Source organism: Spea bombifrons, chromosome 11 (genome assembly GCF_027358695.1).
Source record: "Spea bombifrons isolate aSpeBom1 chromosome 11, aSpeBom1.2.pri, whole genome shotgun sequence".
In the NCBI taxonomy this organism is placed as follows: Eukaryota; Metazoa; Chordata; class Amphibia; order Anura; family Pelobatidae; genus Spea; species Spea bombifrons.
The window spans coordinates 17,049,631-17,068,414 of NC_071097.1; the positions used below are offsets into that span (position 1 = coordinate 17,049,631).

General features: G+C 39.8%; 1 protein-coding gene across 1 annotated transcript in view; it reads right to left on the reverse strand.

Moving 5' to 3' along the window:
• The window catches only part of LOC128468609 (cGMP-dependent protein kinase 2-like), a 65,955-nt gene that overhangs the window by 32,851 nt on the left and 14,320 nt on the right, over nucleotides 1–18,784 (reverse strand). Inside the window, exons 2-8 of the mRNA XM_053450360.1 lie at nucleotides 12,916–13,511; nucleotides 11,158–11,324; nucleotides 9,616–9,729; nucleotides 6,165–6,270; nucleotides 3,606–3,669; nucleotides 1,447–1,524; nucleotides 145–239 (exon numbers count right to left, since the gene is read on the reverse strand). Of these exons, the coding sequence (XP_053306335.1) occupies nucleotides 145–239; nucleotides 1,447–1,524; nucleotides 3,606–3,669; nucleotides 6,165–6,270; nucleotides 9,616–9,729; nucleotides 11,158–11,324; nucleotides 12,916–13,379 (1,088 nt within the window). The 5' untranslated portion in view covers nucleotides 13,380–13,511. The remainder of the gene's footprint in view (nucleotides 1–144; nucleotides 240–1,446; nucleotides 1,525–3,605; nucleotides 3,670–6,164; nucleotides 6,271–9,615; nucleotides 9,730–11,157; nucleotides 11,325–12,915; nucleotides 13,512–18,784) is intronic.

Consider the following 18,784-nt stretch of genomic DNA (forward strand, 5'->3'; position numbering starts at 1 on the left):
GTTTTGGATGCCACTGTGTAATAACCCTACTGATGGATGCATCTGGTGTCCCTCGGTTGCTTTGATGAAGACAAAATTGCCTCTGCCTCTAAAAATACAAAGATATGTCTCACGCAAAAACATATTCTGCCTTGTGTACAGTACCTAATTAATGCTTTTTCCCCAAAGTAGTCTCCAACTCCTAGGGTTTTGATTTCTTGTGGTTCCTGAGATCCCTCCACAGCTTGAGTTACACACACCTGCCAAAGAGAACAGAAACGTGTTTGTTACCATAGTCCACATATGAACAAATATGCTCCCTGTATTCTTTTTGCTTTCTTCCATATGGCTGTTAGGTTACTAGAACAGATTTAATTTGATGAAGAAGAGCCTGCAATAATTATGGTCCCTGAGATTGTAACCAGAGTCATACTGAGACACGGGAACAGGTGGACTACTGCGAAAAACCCATTAAAAAGCAGTTAGCAACAACCACTGTTTGAATATGAAACTGGGTGCGCTGCCATTCCAATTAACAGTCTAAATTTTATTCTTGAGAAATTGTTGTTTTTTTTCTCTTCATGAAAGTGATGTTGCCAGATGTGTCTTCAAAACATTGTTTACAAGGAGTCCCTGGAGCCTGCAAAGACAGGTTTGTTCATGCCTACTTGCGTCCTTTATTCTAATGCAGAAGCTTTCTAAGATACAACCAAGCTCTTAATTACTAAAATTAGGAACTAGCAGATCACTGGCAAGCGAGAAGGCAACCACAATTAATTTGTATCAACACCAGAGGGGACGATGCTACAGTCTGAGCAGTTTGAGACGTCTCCTCTAATTCCAGTCTCTGCCAATAAACAGGTCTGCAGGAGGAGAGGATAGTGAATTGTTATCTGTTGTAGTAATTAACACAGTTGGAGCGGTATGTTGGAAAACAAGTTGCATCTTTAATCAATGAGGTTTTGTTGATTATACATGAAGTATACACAGAGATTTATTTTTTTCCCCTAAAGTCAGTAGCTAATTTAGTAGGTTGGCTAGCAAGTGGGGGCTGCACCGGTGTCTGACTTGTTTATCTATATACAAGCGATCTATTTTGGCACTCGTGGTTTCATTTAACACTTACAAGTCTCCCTTTATTGACTTGCAAAAGAATAAATATTTTTTGTTCTCATTGACCTTTGTATTAAGTACAAATTAAACAACACACGGGATGCATGTTTTGAAAGACCCCGACAAAATACACCATCTTGAGCATTTTCTGAACATTCAGTATTGTAAAAAACCTGCTGTATGTATATATATATATATATATATATATATATATACACCCAAACAGTTAAGGTTGCCCCTTTTGGGGCAATATTATTACACAAGATTTTGACGTTTCGGCAAAACATAACAATGGGATACAGATGCTACTTTTGCGCAAAAAAAAAGCTTCATTTCTATGTAACTAGAGCTTACCTTTCCTTTGGCAATGATGAAGAATGTGTTGCCCTCCTCCCCTTCTCTGATAATATAGTCTCCCTTGTCATAAAAGTCCTGTAAGTAGAAATGAAATAAACATGTAATCATCTACGGTGAGCAAAAGAGAGAGAAGTTCTTCCCATTTAATGAGGATTACAGCTCAAATCTCTAGAATATTTTTCAGTGAATTGAAGCTGGGCATCAAGTGCCATTAGTAATCATTGAATGTAGATATTCTGACTGTAAATTTGACCTATTGCAATGCAATTTTAACAAGAATGTGTTAACTGTTCCAATTCCCAAGAGGTTTTCATACAGTTATGCACAGACTGCGACTAAACTTGTGTTTTATTGCGTTTAAACATGTTTATTCATCTAATAAATATTTAACCTTTTCCTGAGCTTGAAAAATGTATTAGGCATTTTTTTCCCTGGACGACATGTTTGGCATCTTAACAAGAGCAACTAAATAGTTCTATTATCCAGTGAACTCTTACATACCCAACATCGAGCAAGCCTAAGCAAAAGTGCCAGTAGATATGTCAAATCATAGTAAATGAATAAAATGTTGGTTGCTGCATCTTATGAGCCACAGTTCTTAATTAGATTCAAACTTCATTAATACAGAGGTAAGAGATGTAGTTGTTACTCATAGATTTTAGGATGTTGAGACCACTAGTAAGGATGTTCTACAGTAGCTGAGATCTTTCATTTCTAGATCCAGCCATACCAGGGCTATACTTGGTATCAGGCCCAGGGAATTAATTCTACAGTTATTTCCTTGGTTATTTAATTAGGGGAACCTGAAATGTCTGTGCTAAATGCCTGTATTGCGATAATGAATTCATTCTGTTAAGCATGTAACAGAGCCACAGTGTTGTACAATAGGAACATAGCTCTTGAGTGAAGCACGTATACTTGAGCACACAACCATGCACTATAAAATATTCAGATTAGAAACCCATTCACTGAATTATTTGCAACTGTCTGATGGAGAATGAGTCATTTGCTCAGTGAGGGACAAACAATTAGTCAAGCAACGTTGCTCTCACCAGATCCTAAATTGTAATTGCCTCTTTTTATTCTTGATGAGGAGTTTGCATTGCACTGCGGTGTCAGCAGAACGCCAGTTCTTCACCCTGTATTCCCTAAAATGTTAATCATATGTGTTCCTGCAGTCTTCAAGCGGCATTGTTTGAATACACCATGTGAAACGGAGAGTTACTAACTTTGAAACAGCGGCAGGCCAAAAATAACACGTTGATCTAGCTGCCTGATGCTGCCCCCCCCATTTGGGATATTTTAACATAGTAATATATTATAACATTGTTGTGCAAAAAATCTGTATCCTATCAAATATATAAACTATTATATCCTTATCTGGCATACACAGTGTTAATATCATGGTGCTTTTAGTGTACAGGTACAAACCTCTGCTATTGTCATACCCCTCAACATCATGGGTGTCAACATATGGAGACCTGTGTTGGGGGGTGGGCAAGAGGGACCGTCACCTAGCCCACCTTACATGAATACCCCCCTCACAACGCAGGACAGAACAGAATTTCATCTTTATGTTTTCCACATATTTTGTTACCACAATGTCATTTAATTATTCAATTCCCAGCTTCAATGTGACATTGACATACACTTATTCAGGGGCATTTTAAAGCACATTAAAGCAGCATAAAATGGTCAGGGGTGATTCTAGTTATGTGACTGTACATTAGAAAACATTAAGGAGACTTTTCTCTAACACAAGTCCATCAATTAAATACAAATTAAAGAAGATAGTAAATATATGTGTGTGTGTTTTACAAAAATTACAGAATGATGATGCAACATTAGGGTAAATTAATCTCCACCCTCTGTCTTCTGATGGCCATATACCTACATTTGCCCCTGTCAAAAGACAGACGTTGTCACCCGTGGCAGTTGAGTGCAACCAGTGCCAAGTGTTCCAATTAGGATCCCTAAGTAAACTGGAATACCACTGTCGGTTTCTGCTTCACCGAATATTTCATTTAAAACCCTTTTTTAACATACTTTAAAAAATACAACCTGGTCATGCACATTATATTATTCCAATACTATATATCGGGAATACAGTCACATTTTGAATAACCACATTTCCCTGGCAAGCAGCCAATACCTACCACTTCCAAGCAGTCTACTATCTTCGACAGTTTTTCTTCGGGTAAGTCTTTCAGAAGAGAAACACTAGAAAAGAAGCATAGGGGAAAAAGTTATATTCTGTGAAATAACCGCTCAAATGCACTTTGGCAGAACCATAATTCATATCTCACTTCCTGTCTCAGCTAATATAGATTTTCTCCAGCTCCCTTTCCTACTAACGTCTGTTGTCCACAGTCCTTAATGATTTCTTGAAAGGCACTGTTGTTTAATAGAAGGGACTAGTTGATATTTCTGTGACACATGACTTTCTTACTGTAATATAGGATGACTCTCACTGTCCCAGATACATAAAATTCATCCACATACTAGCTTTGTCCTTTTTGGTTCAATGGCTTAAAACAGTCTGGGGAATTGTTAATTTAGCCCGTAGGGGTCATTTAAGCAAACGACTGCAGTACTGTAATAACTCCGTTTTACAGCCAAGGGTTGCATAGCTTTGCAACAATGCTGCAATCATTAAATGACCTCCTGTGTCTGGCATTGCAAACTTGAACAACTCAAAGTGTCATTAACATCTCATCTGGTACATTACAGTAAACATGGTCTAAATACACTAAACGGCAAGAAATCATTAAGGAATGCAAATACTGCAATATCTAAAAAGCTATATTTGCAAAAAAGTGCATTGTTCAAACCGCTATAGAGGAACATTTTCTATGATTGCAGCAAACTTTATATCCTTCCTTTCTCCGTGGGAAATATTTAATGTTAGGCTATGACCTCCTTTAGCTCGGGTTTGCATATTACTTTCTATAAATTTTAATCAAATAACAAAAATGTAAGCCTTTTATTTTCATCGGCGTAGTTCCGCATACTGATGATAAAAGCTGGTCTTTTTAAAGGGGAGCCTTTAGTGCTAATGGACCCCCAGGAAGGCCTCTGCTGAAGGGCCTACATCTTCAAACTAGGGTACCTGTGGTGTTGTATATGCTTTTTTCACAGCACAGTGGAAAGGGGGAGTATGCTGATGTAGTACCAGCCATACTCTCTGTCAACTGGATTTGTGCTAAGATGGGCCCCTATTTGTAGCCGTTCAAGCCCCTACAGAATCCCATTTTACTGTCTGAGACGGAGACCCGTACTCGGACTGAGTAGCTCCGTCGTAGAGATCTTCCTTGCCGCGGAAAGCTTAATTGCTCAAGGGATAACCCTTCATATAACCCCAAGCACTAGCCGAGACTTAGTGTAGGGGTAAAACTGACTCTATTGAGAACAGCACAGGTATTTATACACACAAACACGATAGGATTAAAGGTATAATCTGCCCACCCAACAAAGAGTCACCATTTCGGGGTGAAGGAGCATCGTCAATCTCGGGGTACCATTGGAGAGGTCAGGGCCCTTAGATGTTATGGTCCAAAAAGCCACGTGATCTGACGTTGGGACCCTGAGCGACAGCGTCGGAAACTTCCCTGGGAATAGTTCACGCGGTAGCCGGACCAGAGTTCCATGGCCGTGGCTGGGTAACCCAGTCCTAAAGATTGGTAAAACCAGGGTTCCCAAATAAGCTCCCTCTCAGTGGCCACCATCGAGTGTTGCCGGCAGCTAGGAAAGGCGACGATGGCCGACAATTGAAACTATGTCGCTACGGACATCCTTTGTCCCACCACGTCGCTCTTTTTAGGTTATATTAAACACGTGGTGGGACAAAGGATGTCCGTAGCGACATAGTTTCAATTGTCGGCCATCGTCGCCTTTCCTAGCTGCCGCACAGTTTAATGAATTTGCGCCTAGGTCCCGGTCAGGCACCAAGCAGGGGGGGAAGGTGGAATCCGACCAACATTAAGGGTACACAGGGTCCCCAAAACTTTAATCCTTGTGAAAATAACAGGGATTGAGTGTAACACAGGAAAACAGGTATGGGGCCGAAATAACATAGGGTATAAACAGATGGGCTGTCACACTGTCTATTTAAGTCACACAAAATTTCCTGGCTCAGTGCTAATCTTGAAACTGAGCCATTGGAGGTTATATGAAAACTATTCTGCTGCAAAGTTTTGAAGCTTTTTACTTTAATATGCATTCTTCTTTAGTCTATAAACTGTCCCTTTAATAAGAGGACTGATTTAAATGATTTGGCTCACCATGTAAGGTCACTTGCCTCTTACAGCTATCTAGGAATCATAACGTCTTTATTTATCACTCGTGGGGTAGAGGTGGCTTTTGAGTTTATAGAGATTCACAAGCATTGGCTCAACCAGGCCCCCAATTAATATAAAAGAACAAAGCATTTACACTCCAATGTTCATACAGTTTTCTCTATTGCTAGAAGTACATTGCCTCAATATAGAGTGTTTTATCTTGAGTTCAAATAGCTGCATTCTGTCCATGGCAGCTGAACGAATGGATCATCAGTGTGACAAAAATGTATAACTCTTTCCCAAGTCAAAATATTGATGACCTGCTCCTATTTTTACATCCTTGGGAAAAGTATTATTACATAAGTTGTGTACTGTAATGAACTTGTGTACTATCTTTTTACTGGGATCATTGTCATCACGGGAAATTAAAAATGTTACCTGCGTAGGAAGCTGAAATATTCTTGATGCTGTGCCTGTGCTGAACTCATCATAATACTTTGGAAAACCTGCCTGTCCAGCACCCATATTTTAGAGTCTTTAACAGCTGTGGAACAAAAACATTGCAAAAAACACGGTTAAAGGTAAACATTGGTCACAATGTTTTCTCCTTCATTTTACCCATTTTTGTCTAAATGGATTTGTAATGGAAAACCAAATACTACTAATTCATTATATTCTTATATGCTTTATATTGCTATTAATAATAATTATTATTGCTACTTATAATTATTTTTGTTAGTCTTGTAAGCAAAACATTTTACCAGTGTGCACCAGGGTCTTCTGATAATGGGGTCTCCAAAACTGTACACAATAAACAGAAATCTGTAATGTGGCAGAATCACCTCATTCTGCTACTGATGCCCCTTGCTATGCAACCCAGTACCATGATTGCGCTATCCATTGCTTTGTGAACCACAAATTCTATAGAAATTAGATCCATAATAAGGAATTTAAAATATATCAGATTATCTGCAAAAACACATATTGCTGATTTATTCAGCTTTTTAGAAATTGTGATTTTAATTGAATATGCTTTTAGTATATGTTGGTACTTACATTACCTGTATCTTACATTTAGAGCCTATACTAAATACACCTGAATTTCACATTGACAGATTGGGTTTGTACCTTTTTACACTATTGCATAATTAGAGAACCCCTCTGATTCCTATGCCCATGCATTTTTAATGATTTACGTAACACGTGTATTATTAAGACTGGCACACGACTTCTTGATGCCCTAAGTCAGGTATTGTAAAACCAAGCCTAAAGAACCATTAATTCAAGATTTAAGGAATGCTCCACTATGCTCAAATGTCTGTGGGTATGGAAGGTATTAATATAATAATAACACTGTGTCAAATTTACTCACTGAATTTTGTGCCATTCCTGCCGGGAATTGAGCTCAGAACCTGGTGGCTACTAGAAGTTGTCCTTAACCATTGTAGCCCAGAGGTACATGACACAACGTTCTGCACTTGCTTCTGTAAGAAGTTGGGACCTACTCAAACTCCTGGACTCCATATCAACTGCCTGCCTGTTACAACCTCTATTGGCGCCCTTTAAACTAGTAAGGTCAGAGGGCCCCTTTCTGATGCAGAGTGGACCAGACAGCGCAATTGAAATGTTTGTTTCTATTGTAGAGGACTGGAATGTTACACGTTTCTGTCCTATCAGACCCCCGAAGACAACAATGAAAAATAAGAGGGAGTGTAACAGCCTGCATCCTAAGCGTCCAGGCATTCCACTGTTAACTGCTACCCAGTTAAGAGTGGCTGGTACTCACGAATAGTCAATCTTGTTAATCTACATCCAGAATGGAGAACCTACTATGTACCGGTAAGGACTTGCACAACACTAGGTTCAGCTATAGGTTCATGCAGAGACTGTCCAAGGGGGTTCTCTTGATATGGGTCTTATGGCACCTCAGCTGATGTTTACTACTTTTATTATACTTTGCTGTGAATTTGATGCTGTTTGCTTCAAACATGGAATGTCCAGAGGCCATTTTTTAGGTGGGGAATTTGTAGAAGAAACAGAAAATTTTACGAAATGTGGATATTTCTTCAAATTGTACAAATCTCTGAAAACATGGTATGACTCCCCAATGAAATGAACAAAAAACAAAATGAACAAAAGTTAAGAATTTTTGTTCGAATTTTGTGGGCTCATTCGCTCTCTCAAACTCACTAAACGTCTCCCTACCTTCCCCGCTGACCACTTTTATGTCTTGCAGCTCCGCTTCTTCTCTATCATCCCGTTTTGTTCTTCTGTCTTCATAGGCATGACCTCCTGGAGAACTTCCACAAAAATGGCAGAGCTTCTGGTGACATCCACTCCCCAGATTGGAGGATCGGTTGTTCCCAGAAGCTTCGCCATTTTCCCTGAAGAAAGCCTAGTGAACTTCTGCAAAAATGGTGAAGCTTCCAGTGACATACTCTCCCTGATTGTAGGATGTCACTGTACGCTCTGCCATTTTTGCAGAAGTTCACCCGGTAGGTCATGTCCACGGAGATGCGGATGTAGACGGAATACAGAAAAGAAAAGCACAAGAAGATCAAGAAGTACTGGAGAAGAAGCAGAGCTGCGAGACACGGAAGTGAAAGTAGTTGGCAGAGAATGTAGGGAGCCATTCAGAGAGTGTAAGAGAGATAGTGAGTGAGAGTGAATGTGGGCGTCGGACAATAAAGCCCCCATTTTTTGTCTGAAGGAATAGAATTCATGGTCCGAAAACGTACAGGCCAAAAACGAACCAAAATGTTTCTTCAATTTGTTTTTGGCCTATTTGCACATGTTCATTACATATCCTGGACTATCCTGGACACATCTCTTCTCCACAGCTGTTCCAAGTGATTCACCTGTCTTGGATTCTAATTAGCAGCACTATTTTAACCAGCCTTTGCTATACCCCAGTACATTATTTCAGCCTCATCTACTGGTGGTATCCTGCTTGTGGCTTGTTACCCGTCTTTCTGCTGTGCCTCTGATTGACCTTGGCTTGTTACTTGTGCTGCCACTTGCTTTTATCCTGTTTTTGTCTTCTGACAAATGCTGGATTGTGCATTTCTGTTTGTGGTTCATATGTAAACATATCACCTTCCAAAACTGATAAGGGTTCTGGACATGGCTACTCAAAGCCAGGGGCTAAACAACTGGTGGACAGCAGTTACCCTGAACAGAGAACCCTTCACCAGATTCCAATCCTGCGAATTTTTGGTATTCCTAGATCTCTTCATATGTACAATGGATAATGTGGTCTTACTGTCTGGTTGTGTGATTTAGGGTAAAATTATTTACGTCAATAAACTATTCATTAAATCTGCAGATAACTCATGGAGATCACTGTATCTGTTCAACATCCCTAAACTGCTTACTAAACACTAGTGTGTGAAGGATGATGAGAATTATTCCACAACAAAAAAAATATTACTTCATAAAATAAAAATCGTGTAAATAAGGGAAGATACAGAAAAGCTGCATCTCAACTTTAATACAGAAATTAGACATTTCTTGATAAACTTCCTTTTTTTCTTTCTACAGCCATTTCCTACTTTAATATTTCAAGTGCTTGTATTTCCTTAATGAAAAACTAATTAAAAAGAATAGCACAGGGGACATTTTAAATATTTTATGGGAGTGTGGTTCTCAGTCAGTCTCCAAGTTCTAGTAATGATTTGGTATCCTCTTCTGAGCACAATTTTGGTAATCCCTAAATCCTGCACTATTAGCAATCCTTACAGACTGATTTGAAAACACACGCTTAAGGAAATAAAAACAGCTTCAAGACAAACCAGATCAGAGAAGAAAGATTTGTACTGCAATGTTTAGTGTTTTCAGCAGACTAGAGGCTAAATGTTTGAACTGTCAGACCTGTAAAAATGACTCATACCTTTGACTGTAGCTGTTCTCTTACAGTTATACAATATTGCGAGTTCACCAAATGCGGTCCCTGGATGCATTTGTCCAAGTAGTCTGCCGTTCTGAATCACATCAAGCAAGCCCTCTGCAGAAATGAAAAATTCTCATTTAAATGTTATTTTATTAAAACTACATCTAGAAACAGTTATTACTCCAAGTGTTTCACAAACATAGGGGTTTGGTGCAGGTATTGTAGTTGTAGGGCGCAAAATATAAATCTGAATTTCTGTTATTGTAACATACAGCAGATTTGTTGTGAGGGTAACGGTATACTTTGAATACTGGAAACAGACTATTGGCTTTGAATAACGAGTTAGAATAACGAGTGGAAGCCAGAGCCATCTCTTATGAAGAGCACATATGAGTAGTGGTGCATTCTGGAATAGGTTAACTAAGCCTACGTCTAAGGTGGCAAGTCCGGAAGGACCACAGCTCTTCTACTATAACTAGAAGGCAGATCAATCAGGCACCCTCGTATGCCTCTTCTCAATGGGCCCAGTTACAAAGAGATCTCTACTGTCTCTAGCCATGCCATTTCCACAATAGAAATAGCCTTAATAGTCTGTTTAGGTATAAATACCGGTATATACTCATTTACCACTGTAAGACAATAACTCTCTGTAATCCATTTTAAGTACAGAAGGATTTTTTTCTCAGGTTATTTAGGATTATAGATTTTTCCAGTCACAGACTACATGATTTAAATTCTTATGAGTCAAATGTCTATTTATTAGAAGGCCATTAATAATACATGCATGGTGGGTTTTTTTTTACTATAAATGAAATATATAATGACAAAAAAGAGTGTAGTTGAATCCTTGTTCAGTCTTTAAGTTTTTTTAAGGATATGCACCCAAAATGATTGACAGTAAAAAATGTGTTACTGCCATTTTCCCCCATTGGGGCCCGCCATCACTGTTTCAATACTAATAGATGTTAAACACGTAAAGTCATTCATATTTTAATCCTCCACAAATCTAGCAACTGAAAAATGTACTTTACCCCTAATTGTGCCTATATATATTTGCGTTGACATTTCATCAGGGGCCTGATGGTCTTGTAGAGAAACTGTTTTTGGTGTTGGCATGTGATTAAGTGCCATATGTAGAGCAATTCACGAGTTAATTAGTCACATAATCCTTTTGTGTGGACATACAAGAGATCTAGTAGGTTTGATAAACAGTGACCAAATCTACACAGCTTCTTTGTTTGAATAGATAACCACCATTTTATTCTTTTGGAATCCAAAAATTAATGTACCAGCGGGTCTGACCCCTGCATTATACTCCTCTGTTTTGACTCTTGGGGTTATGGTCTAGGCAAGTATTCACTCTGACCCTGAAAACACAAGGGATACACGGGAAACGTTCACTTTGTGGTAGCAGACCCAGGTCAAATGAGAATAAAGGCTTAAGTGAAGGGTACTATTTAGAACATGTATCTGCTTTCAGAGAGCGATAATTTAGTTTAAGATGTCCAATAAGTTACGAGAAAGTACTTTGCAATTACTTACCTGCCAAAACATAGAGATGGTTTCCTGCTGCGCCTTCCTGAATAACCAGCTGCGATTGACTATATATCCGTTCATACATACAGTCCACCATTCGCCTGACATGTGAAGCCTCAAGCTGCCTCAAGAAGTCATTACTCATAATTGCACCAGTGATTAATTTCTTGGCACTAGGAAAAAATATACAGTGGTTATTAAAGATTACTTTTTTATATCTAGTGTGTATAGGTTGCTATATTGTTGCGCATTGTTGTACTTTCCGACAGAGAGAATGGGTCGTTATTCCAAATGCTATTTTATTTCAACAAGGAGTAAAATGCAGTGAAGAATAAACACAGGGTAAGGCAGTTCAATATGTTGGCAATAATTTAGAACTAGGGAAAGAGCTGAGCTGTATCTATTTCAATAATTTAAGATTAACTTCAAGAATAACTTTCCGCTGCTAATGTAAATACGGATTTGGAGCCATTCAAAAGCCAGCTATTAGGAGAGGACCTGTATTGGATATTTTATGCTCCTTAAATGCAGTTCTGATCTAGCCAGACAGCTTATTAAAACATCTTGCCAAATTTGGAATAACTTTGGCACTATCTTTTTATTTGTTTTGCCTTGGTAGGTAAGTTTCTACAGTTGAAGCGCAGAAAGACCAAGCAACTCATATGTACAGAAGCAGCTTATCTTCTAGAGGAGTGTCTTTTATGGACAGGGCTAGCTGAACATAGGGGCAGGGTAAGGGACATAAGATATAATATATGTTTTGGGGTTTTTTTATTTAAAAAGACCAAAATATCTTCCTTGACTAACATATTGATACAGTTCTGACTATTTAAACTGGTATTTACTGTTTCATTGCTGTGATGCACTGTTACACAATTAGACACACCACAATTATGGCGCACTTACTGATATTATGTTCTGTATGAATAGCAATTAAACATGATATATGAATCATTGGTTTATTGCTAGTTTAACTCCAAAGCAAGTGCAAATATTTGTGTTAGCATCCAAAGAACTGGAAAATAAATGTCATGGTGAGCATATCATTTCTTAAAGACAGAGAAAACGCTTTTGGATGTGTCTCCCCATGGGGGATGCACCTTATAATCTTCTTTAGAAAAGACTCTAATGTTCTATTTTATATTCTTAAGCAGAAAAGAAACAGAAATAGATTTTCTTCCAACCTCTGGAATAATTCCAAATGGTTTTCTCCTGGGAGCCTGACTATACGGTATGATATTTTCAAATATGATCATTAAGGTCATATCAAAAAATGCTCAGTGGTACTGTAACCTTTTAACGTAAAAAGCTAATTGTTTCTCAGCCAGGAGGTGAATGTCTGACATCTAAAGAATTAAACTGTAAAACACACAGAACATCCTACTGAATGTATAATCTATGTTGACCTAGAACTTAAAAAATTCAGATAGCCCCATTGAAAGTTAAGCTTGTCTGTTAACCTTTGATTTGAGTAACACCGTTGGCAACCGCATGCCACATTACCTCTCCACATACTTACTTTTACTCCCAACCTACCCGAGTTTGCCCTGGAATTGGTCTTTTCCTAAATAATTCCACCGACTTATTGGTCGTAATACGAACGTACTCGGTGCTTTACCCAGCTGCACAGATAACCAATGTGACTTATTGGTGTTATTATCCTGAAAAAAGTTAACTGATGCCTTTGTCTAACTAAGACTCATTACTGGGGAATATAGTAGATTAGTAGGTTCGTGATATACACCAGATCCCCCTTCATCTCACCTGGAATCTTTACGGACACATGTGACTGCAGGATTCTGTGATGAAGGATTGTAATAATGACGTGACGTTGGCTCTGCTGAGACTCCTTCCTTTGCCTTCTGCCGTCTGTGGGCCTCAGTAGCCTTCTCGTTGCACTGGGCTGGCCCTTGGTTTATGACACTTAGCAATTTCTTTTTCTGACTACCCTTTGGGGACAGCTGGATGTTATTGTACCCAATAGCATCTTGCAGCTTGTCTATCTGGATAGACTTCATTTCTAATTCCTTCTCAAGCTGTCTGATTTTATCATCCTTTTCTTGGAGCTCTTTCCATCTTTGTTTTAGCTCCTCTTCTAAAAGCAGTACAGTCTCTTGCAGTTTGCTGAAGGCCGAAGAAGAATGCTCTCTCCTTCTAGAAGAGAGACAGCTGTCCTCTCTTCTAGTGGCTCTGATGGTCCCATTTCCCATACTGTTTTGGTTGAACATCCCAAAGCCGGGAAAATAAGTCACTTGTTTACTGTTGTTTATCTGAGTAGTTTTATGTTCATTTCAAAATTTCCAGAATGTTTTTTTGAATCATGTTCTTAAAAAGTGTGTGTTTCAAAACCAGGTAATGTCCTGTAAAATAGAAATAAATACAACAAATTATTATTTTCATATATACAATGCACTCATTCTACTGCTTATCTTTAATTTTGATGTAGATTTTTCATGTGACTCAGGTCTTGGAATTTTGGGGTTCTTTATTATAATTCTATATACTGTACCATTCGATATCAGTTATTTTAATCTTTTTTTGGACATAACAATATACTGAAATGTAAATTATTTTTCGAAGTCTAATGTTTTATATTTGTATTTTGCATATAGATGATTTTGTATTTATTACAAAAAATATGGCACACACACACAATATGGTAGCAATTTCCAACAAATTGAGTAAATAAATTTAGGCTGAGTAATACATTTAGATCATTGATATCAGCCAAGAAGATTTTCACTTTTATGCTTTCCCGTATTGTGGAACTACTGCATGCGTGGGAAGTTAAAGCCTGCAATGATATCAAGAAAGGTTTTCAAGGAAAATGACCGACTAAGGAAGAAAATGTCAGAGTCTACCAATGAGGCAGAACATTTGGAATAATATTACTATAGCACCTTTTCTGTGCAATTTAATCTATAATTTCATCCTGCACAAAACAATTATCATAATTTCTCTTTCCAACTGGCTTTACTCATCAGTATTAATAATTATCATCTAGATTATTATATTTATCACTCAGATAAAAATTGATTCAAATAATTTAAACTGGACCATTTTTACAAAGGCTTTCCCGGAGAGATAACTACATATTACAGCACTGTACCTTGAGCTTGATTAATGGAAATTAAATCATTTTTGTTTTCTGGGGGGAGGGGAAGCCTCACTTGTATTAACAAAATCTATATAGATTGAAATTATACCTCTTATCTTTATATTCATATATTCATATGCTACAGGAAGAATCCATCCATGATGCTTCATTAGTATCTTATTTATATGAGACTAATTGCATGGCAATATATGTTATAGAGAAATTGCATAAGTATTACAAAGTGTACGTAGTAAGCCTTTGTACTGCGTGCAGCTGCAATCCTTTCATATAATGATCATCTGACATAGGCAGTAGCATTCGCCTTCAACTGTCATAGGCACATTAGCAATCACAGCAGCAAATCACTTCATCATATTGTGTGATAGAGACAAAAGTAGGCAACATCAACTGTCATAATCGCCAAAGCAGGTACCCCTCTAATACTGCGTGACAGACGCAGAAACATAGACCATCAACTGTCATAATTGCTGCAGCAATTCACCCACTCCCCAATGACAGCAGACTTCACTATCAACTGCCATAATCACGGACCGAGGCAATATTTTTCTCTTTTCTTCTCCCTGCATACAACTTTAAATGTGTCACAACGATATCAAGGAAGATCGGCTAATTTTTGCACTTCAGACAGGGCCGCCATCAAAAATCTTGGGGCCCAGTACAGTCTTAATGCCAGGGCCCTCATGCCCCTACCATCAGCCTACCTCAAGTCCATCCCATTGTCCTACCCATTGCTCCACCCTTTAGTCTGTCTTAAGCAGGTCAGCCATCATGGGAGTACGCCCGGTACTGGTGTACCAGAAGTGGCTGGACTGGGGAGTTACGGCAAAACTTTTGGTTGATACTGGCTTTAAATGGTTTTTGGAGTAGAGCATATTGAATGATATTGAATAGTTTGTATAAAGACAAAATATATGTTTATGCTTGTGCAAAACAAGTATGCATTATGCAATGATAGGTAATAACATTTCTATTTTCATAAACTTTTTAATCTCGTCTAAAATTTGCAGTGAAAGTTCTGGACATGAGTTCATAAAAAATATATAATTGGAGAACAAACAAAGAATCTATAAAATTAGATAAATCAAGGGACGTGGTATATCTCTGTGTGACAGTCCAGTTCCTGCATCATCTGCCACTACCCACATGTTTGACTCAACCACTGTAATCTGAGTTTGATAAATTTAGTCCATATTATGGACAATACTGGAGAATTGCCATTTGAAACCTAAATACTTATTTTATTATTTAACATTGTTTTATAGTTGGGAAACTAACTTTCCATTATTTCTCTGATCGTAGCAGCGATGAAGTGTTGGCGAAATAACAGATGCTAATATTTCCCACAACAGACACTAAAAATGCATTAAAACACTCGCCCACATACATCTTTCTATTTCAATATTTGAATAATTTGTGGAATAATTTACCAATATTGTCAGGCTTTGCAGCAATTACACAAATAAGTGGTAAGTGTATTATTATAGATTCACATGTGATTCATGTGTATTTCTCTGTGTTGCATAATAAGGATATTTTTATATTTACTTGCTAGGCATAGTAATTACTAGACTCAGGCGCCAGCCAACCTTTCATGTTAATCTTCGTGTTCGTCTTTGTGGGGGGAAAAATCTTTGTGTTCCACAAATATTCACCCGTTCCTATGTTTGGTTCGGGCAAATAGGCGTGTACATTCTTCATGTTTGTTTTTTTCCTTATTTTTTTGCTGTTTTTTTATTTTTTTTTAGAAGGGTTTAATACAGAGTTAAGGTGGTAAACACTGCGCAGCAGCTTTGGTGCCGGGATTTTAAAGGTCCGTACGACCAACTGGTGCACCTGCTCTTCATTGGTTGATGGCAGACTAGCCCCCTGCTGGCGACCAATAGAGTCGCTCGTACAGACCACTGGTCTCCCCGCTCCAGGAGTTAAAGGTCCGTACGAGCAACCAATAGAGACCTTTGACAGTGAAAATCCACCTGGGGTCTCCATGCTTCAGGAGTTAAGGGTCCATACGAGGGACCATAAGCCAGAAAAGAATTATGGTATAGTAATATATACAATATAAAATCATATTAATTCATAATCATATAAAATGTGGGAGAGAGTTTACTTGGCAAGGAGGGCATAAATTAATCAGGTGCATTACCAGAGCATTAAATCAGGCTATCATTAGTTAATGTAATACATTAAATATTAAAATAAGATTTGCACTATAGTAAAGAAGTGAAAAATAAGTAGTTTAATTCAATAAAAAAACACAGGAATGCAGAAAGCCAGCAACATCAACATATAGACACAAATGAACTCCTTTGGACCCTGCCACAGATACTACTATGAGATATTGGAGGCACTGTCCAAGGCACCTGACACATCAAGCTTGCAGTCACGCACACCAATACACTTAGACTAACACACACCAACATATTGACACTAACTGTCAGACACCAGCAAGTGTCTGTATTAGCAGGGTAGAAGGAGCCCAGAATGCAGGACTACAGGTGGCAACTGAAAAATAGTCCGGAGTAGTAGAGATAGGGCACAGTAGAAAAATCAGGTAGAGGCGGTACTCCAAATAGCGTAGGCAGGTAACAGGCCAGGGTCAGGTCCAGGCGGCTAAGAAGCGTAAACAGGTCACAGGCAAGGGTCAGGTCCAGGCGGCAAAGTAGCGTAAACAGGTCACAGGCAAGGGTCAGGTCCAGGCGGCAAAGTAGCGTAAACAGGTCACAGGCAAGGGTCAGGTCCAGGCGGCAAAGTAGCGTAAACAGGTCACAGGCAAGGGTCAGGTCAAATTAGTACAAAAACAGGTTAAGGAGCACAGAACTGGGGACGCTGTGTAGGGCACAGAGCGTCTCAGAATATCTGAGCGCCGACATAAGGGAGCTTGAGGGTTTTATGGAGATCCTAGACGTGGCGTCTGACGTCACGTCTGGATCTCCGCCCTCTGTTCCGCCCCCTACCGTCAATCTCCTGCTAGACAGCACCAGAGGTGCCGCCCCTCTAGGGGAAGCCTCTATCCCCACTCCTCCCCCTCCCTCCTGCACACTGTTAGCAGGAGGAGAGGAGTTTAGGGCGGCGTGCTGGAGCGCCGTCCCCTTTGTGGGGACCAGAGCCGCGTCACCGGCGTGTTCCCCAGCTCCCCGCGTGGACGCGGGGAGTGAAGAACAGACTGCCCGAGCCGGCGACAGGGACCGGGAGTCTGCCGCGGGCAGACGCGGTCTGCCACGGGAGGTAAGTCCCGGACCTTGAATGGCACGTACCGTACGCCGGGCGGTACGTGCCTTACAGAACCCCCCCCCTAGACGACCCCTCCGGGGGCGTTCAAGTTTGGGGCGGTCAGGGTGGTTACGGTGGAATGCGCGGAGTTTAATAGGTGCATGAATATTACTAATGGGTTCCCAGGAACGATCCGTCACCCCATAACCCTTCCAATGTATGAAATATTCTAACCGGCCGTTCTTAATGCGGGAATCAAGAATGTGCTGAACCTCGTATTCGTTCTCTCCTGCAATCTCCACAGGAGGTGGAGGAGGAGGATCTGACGAGGGTCTCCAGGGTTTCACAAGGGAAATGTGAAAAACAGGGTGGATACGATATTTGGTGGGTAACTGGAGACGGACTGCAGCGACACCAACCATCTCAATGACGGAAAACGGACCAATAAATCGAGGACCAAGTTTCTTCGAGGGACAGGATAGACGGAGATGTGTAGTGGAGAGCCATACTTTGTCTCCTTTTTGGTAACACGGGGTTGGAGAACGAAGGCGATCGGCATAGGTCTTGTAGGACTCTTGGGCTTTAAGGATGTTGGTTCGTATGGTATTAAAGGACTGGATGAGATGCTGAAGTCTCGTTGCAGCTTCAGGCACAGAATCAGATATAGGGACAGCTGGCAGGGAAACAGGGTGATACCCAAAGTTGGCGAAAAAAGGGGAACAGCCAATAGTCCTTTGTGTTTGGTTATTATAGGCATATTCGGCTGTTGGCAATAATTGGATCCAGTCATCTTGAAGGTAAGTTATGTAGCAACGTAGGTATTGTTCGAGTATCTGATTAACCCGTTCAGTCTGCCCGTTGCTCGGAGGATGAAAAGAGGAGGAATAGTTGGGCTGTATCTGTAGTCCCTTGCAGAAAGCATGCCAGAAACGAGAGGTGAACTGTGTTCCACGGTCAGTGGTGATTGAGCGGGGTAAGCCATGAAGACGGAAGATCTCTTTGAGGAATAAAGTGGCTGTTTCAGAGGAATTGGGTAGACCTTTGGCTGGTAAGAAGTGGGCCATCTTGGTGAATCGATCCACCACTACCAAGATAGTTGTGTAACCATGTGAATTAGGTAAGTCTACAATAAAATCCATTGAAATATCAGTCCATGGTTGTTCAGGTACTGGTAGTGGTTGAAGAAATCCGGCAGGTCGTTGACGTGAGGTCTTGGAAGTAGCACACACTTGGCAAGCTGAAACGTAGGCCAGGATCTCTTTGCGCATAGCCGGCCACCAAAAGAGACGTTGGATTAACTCCATC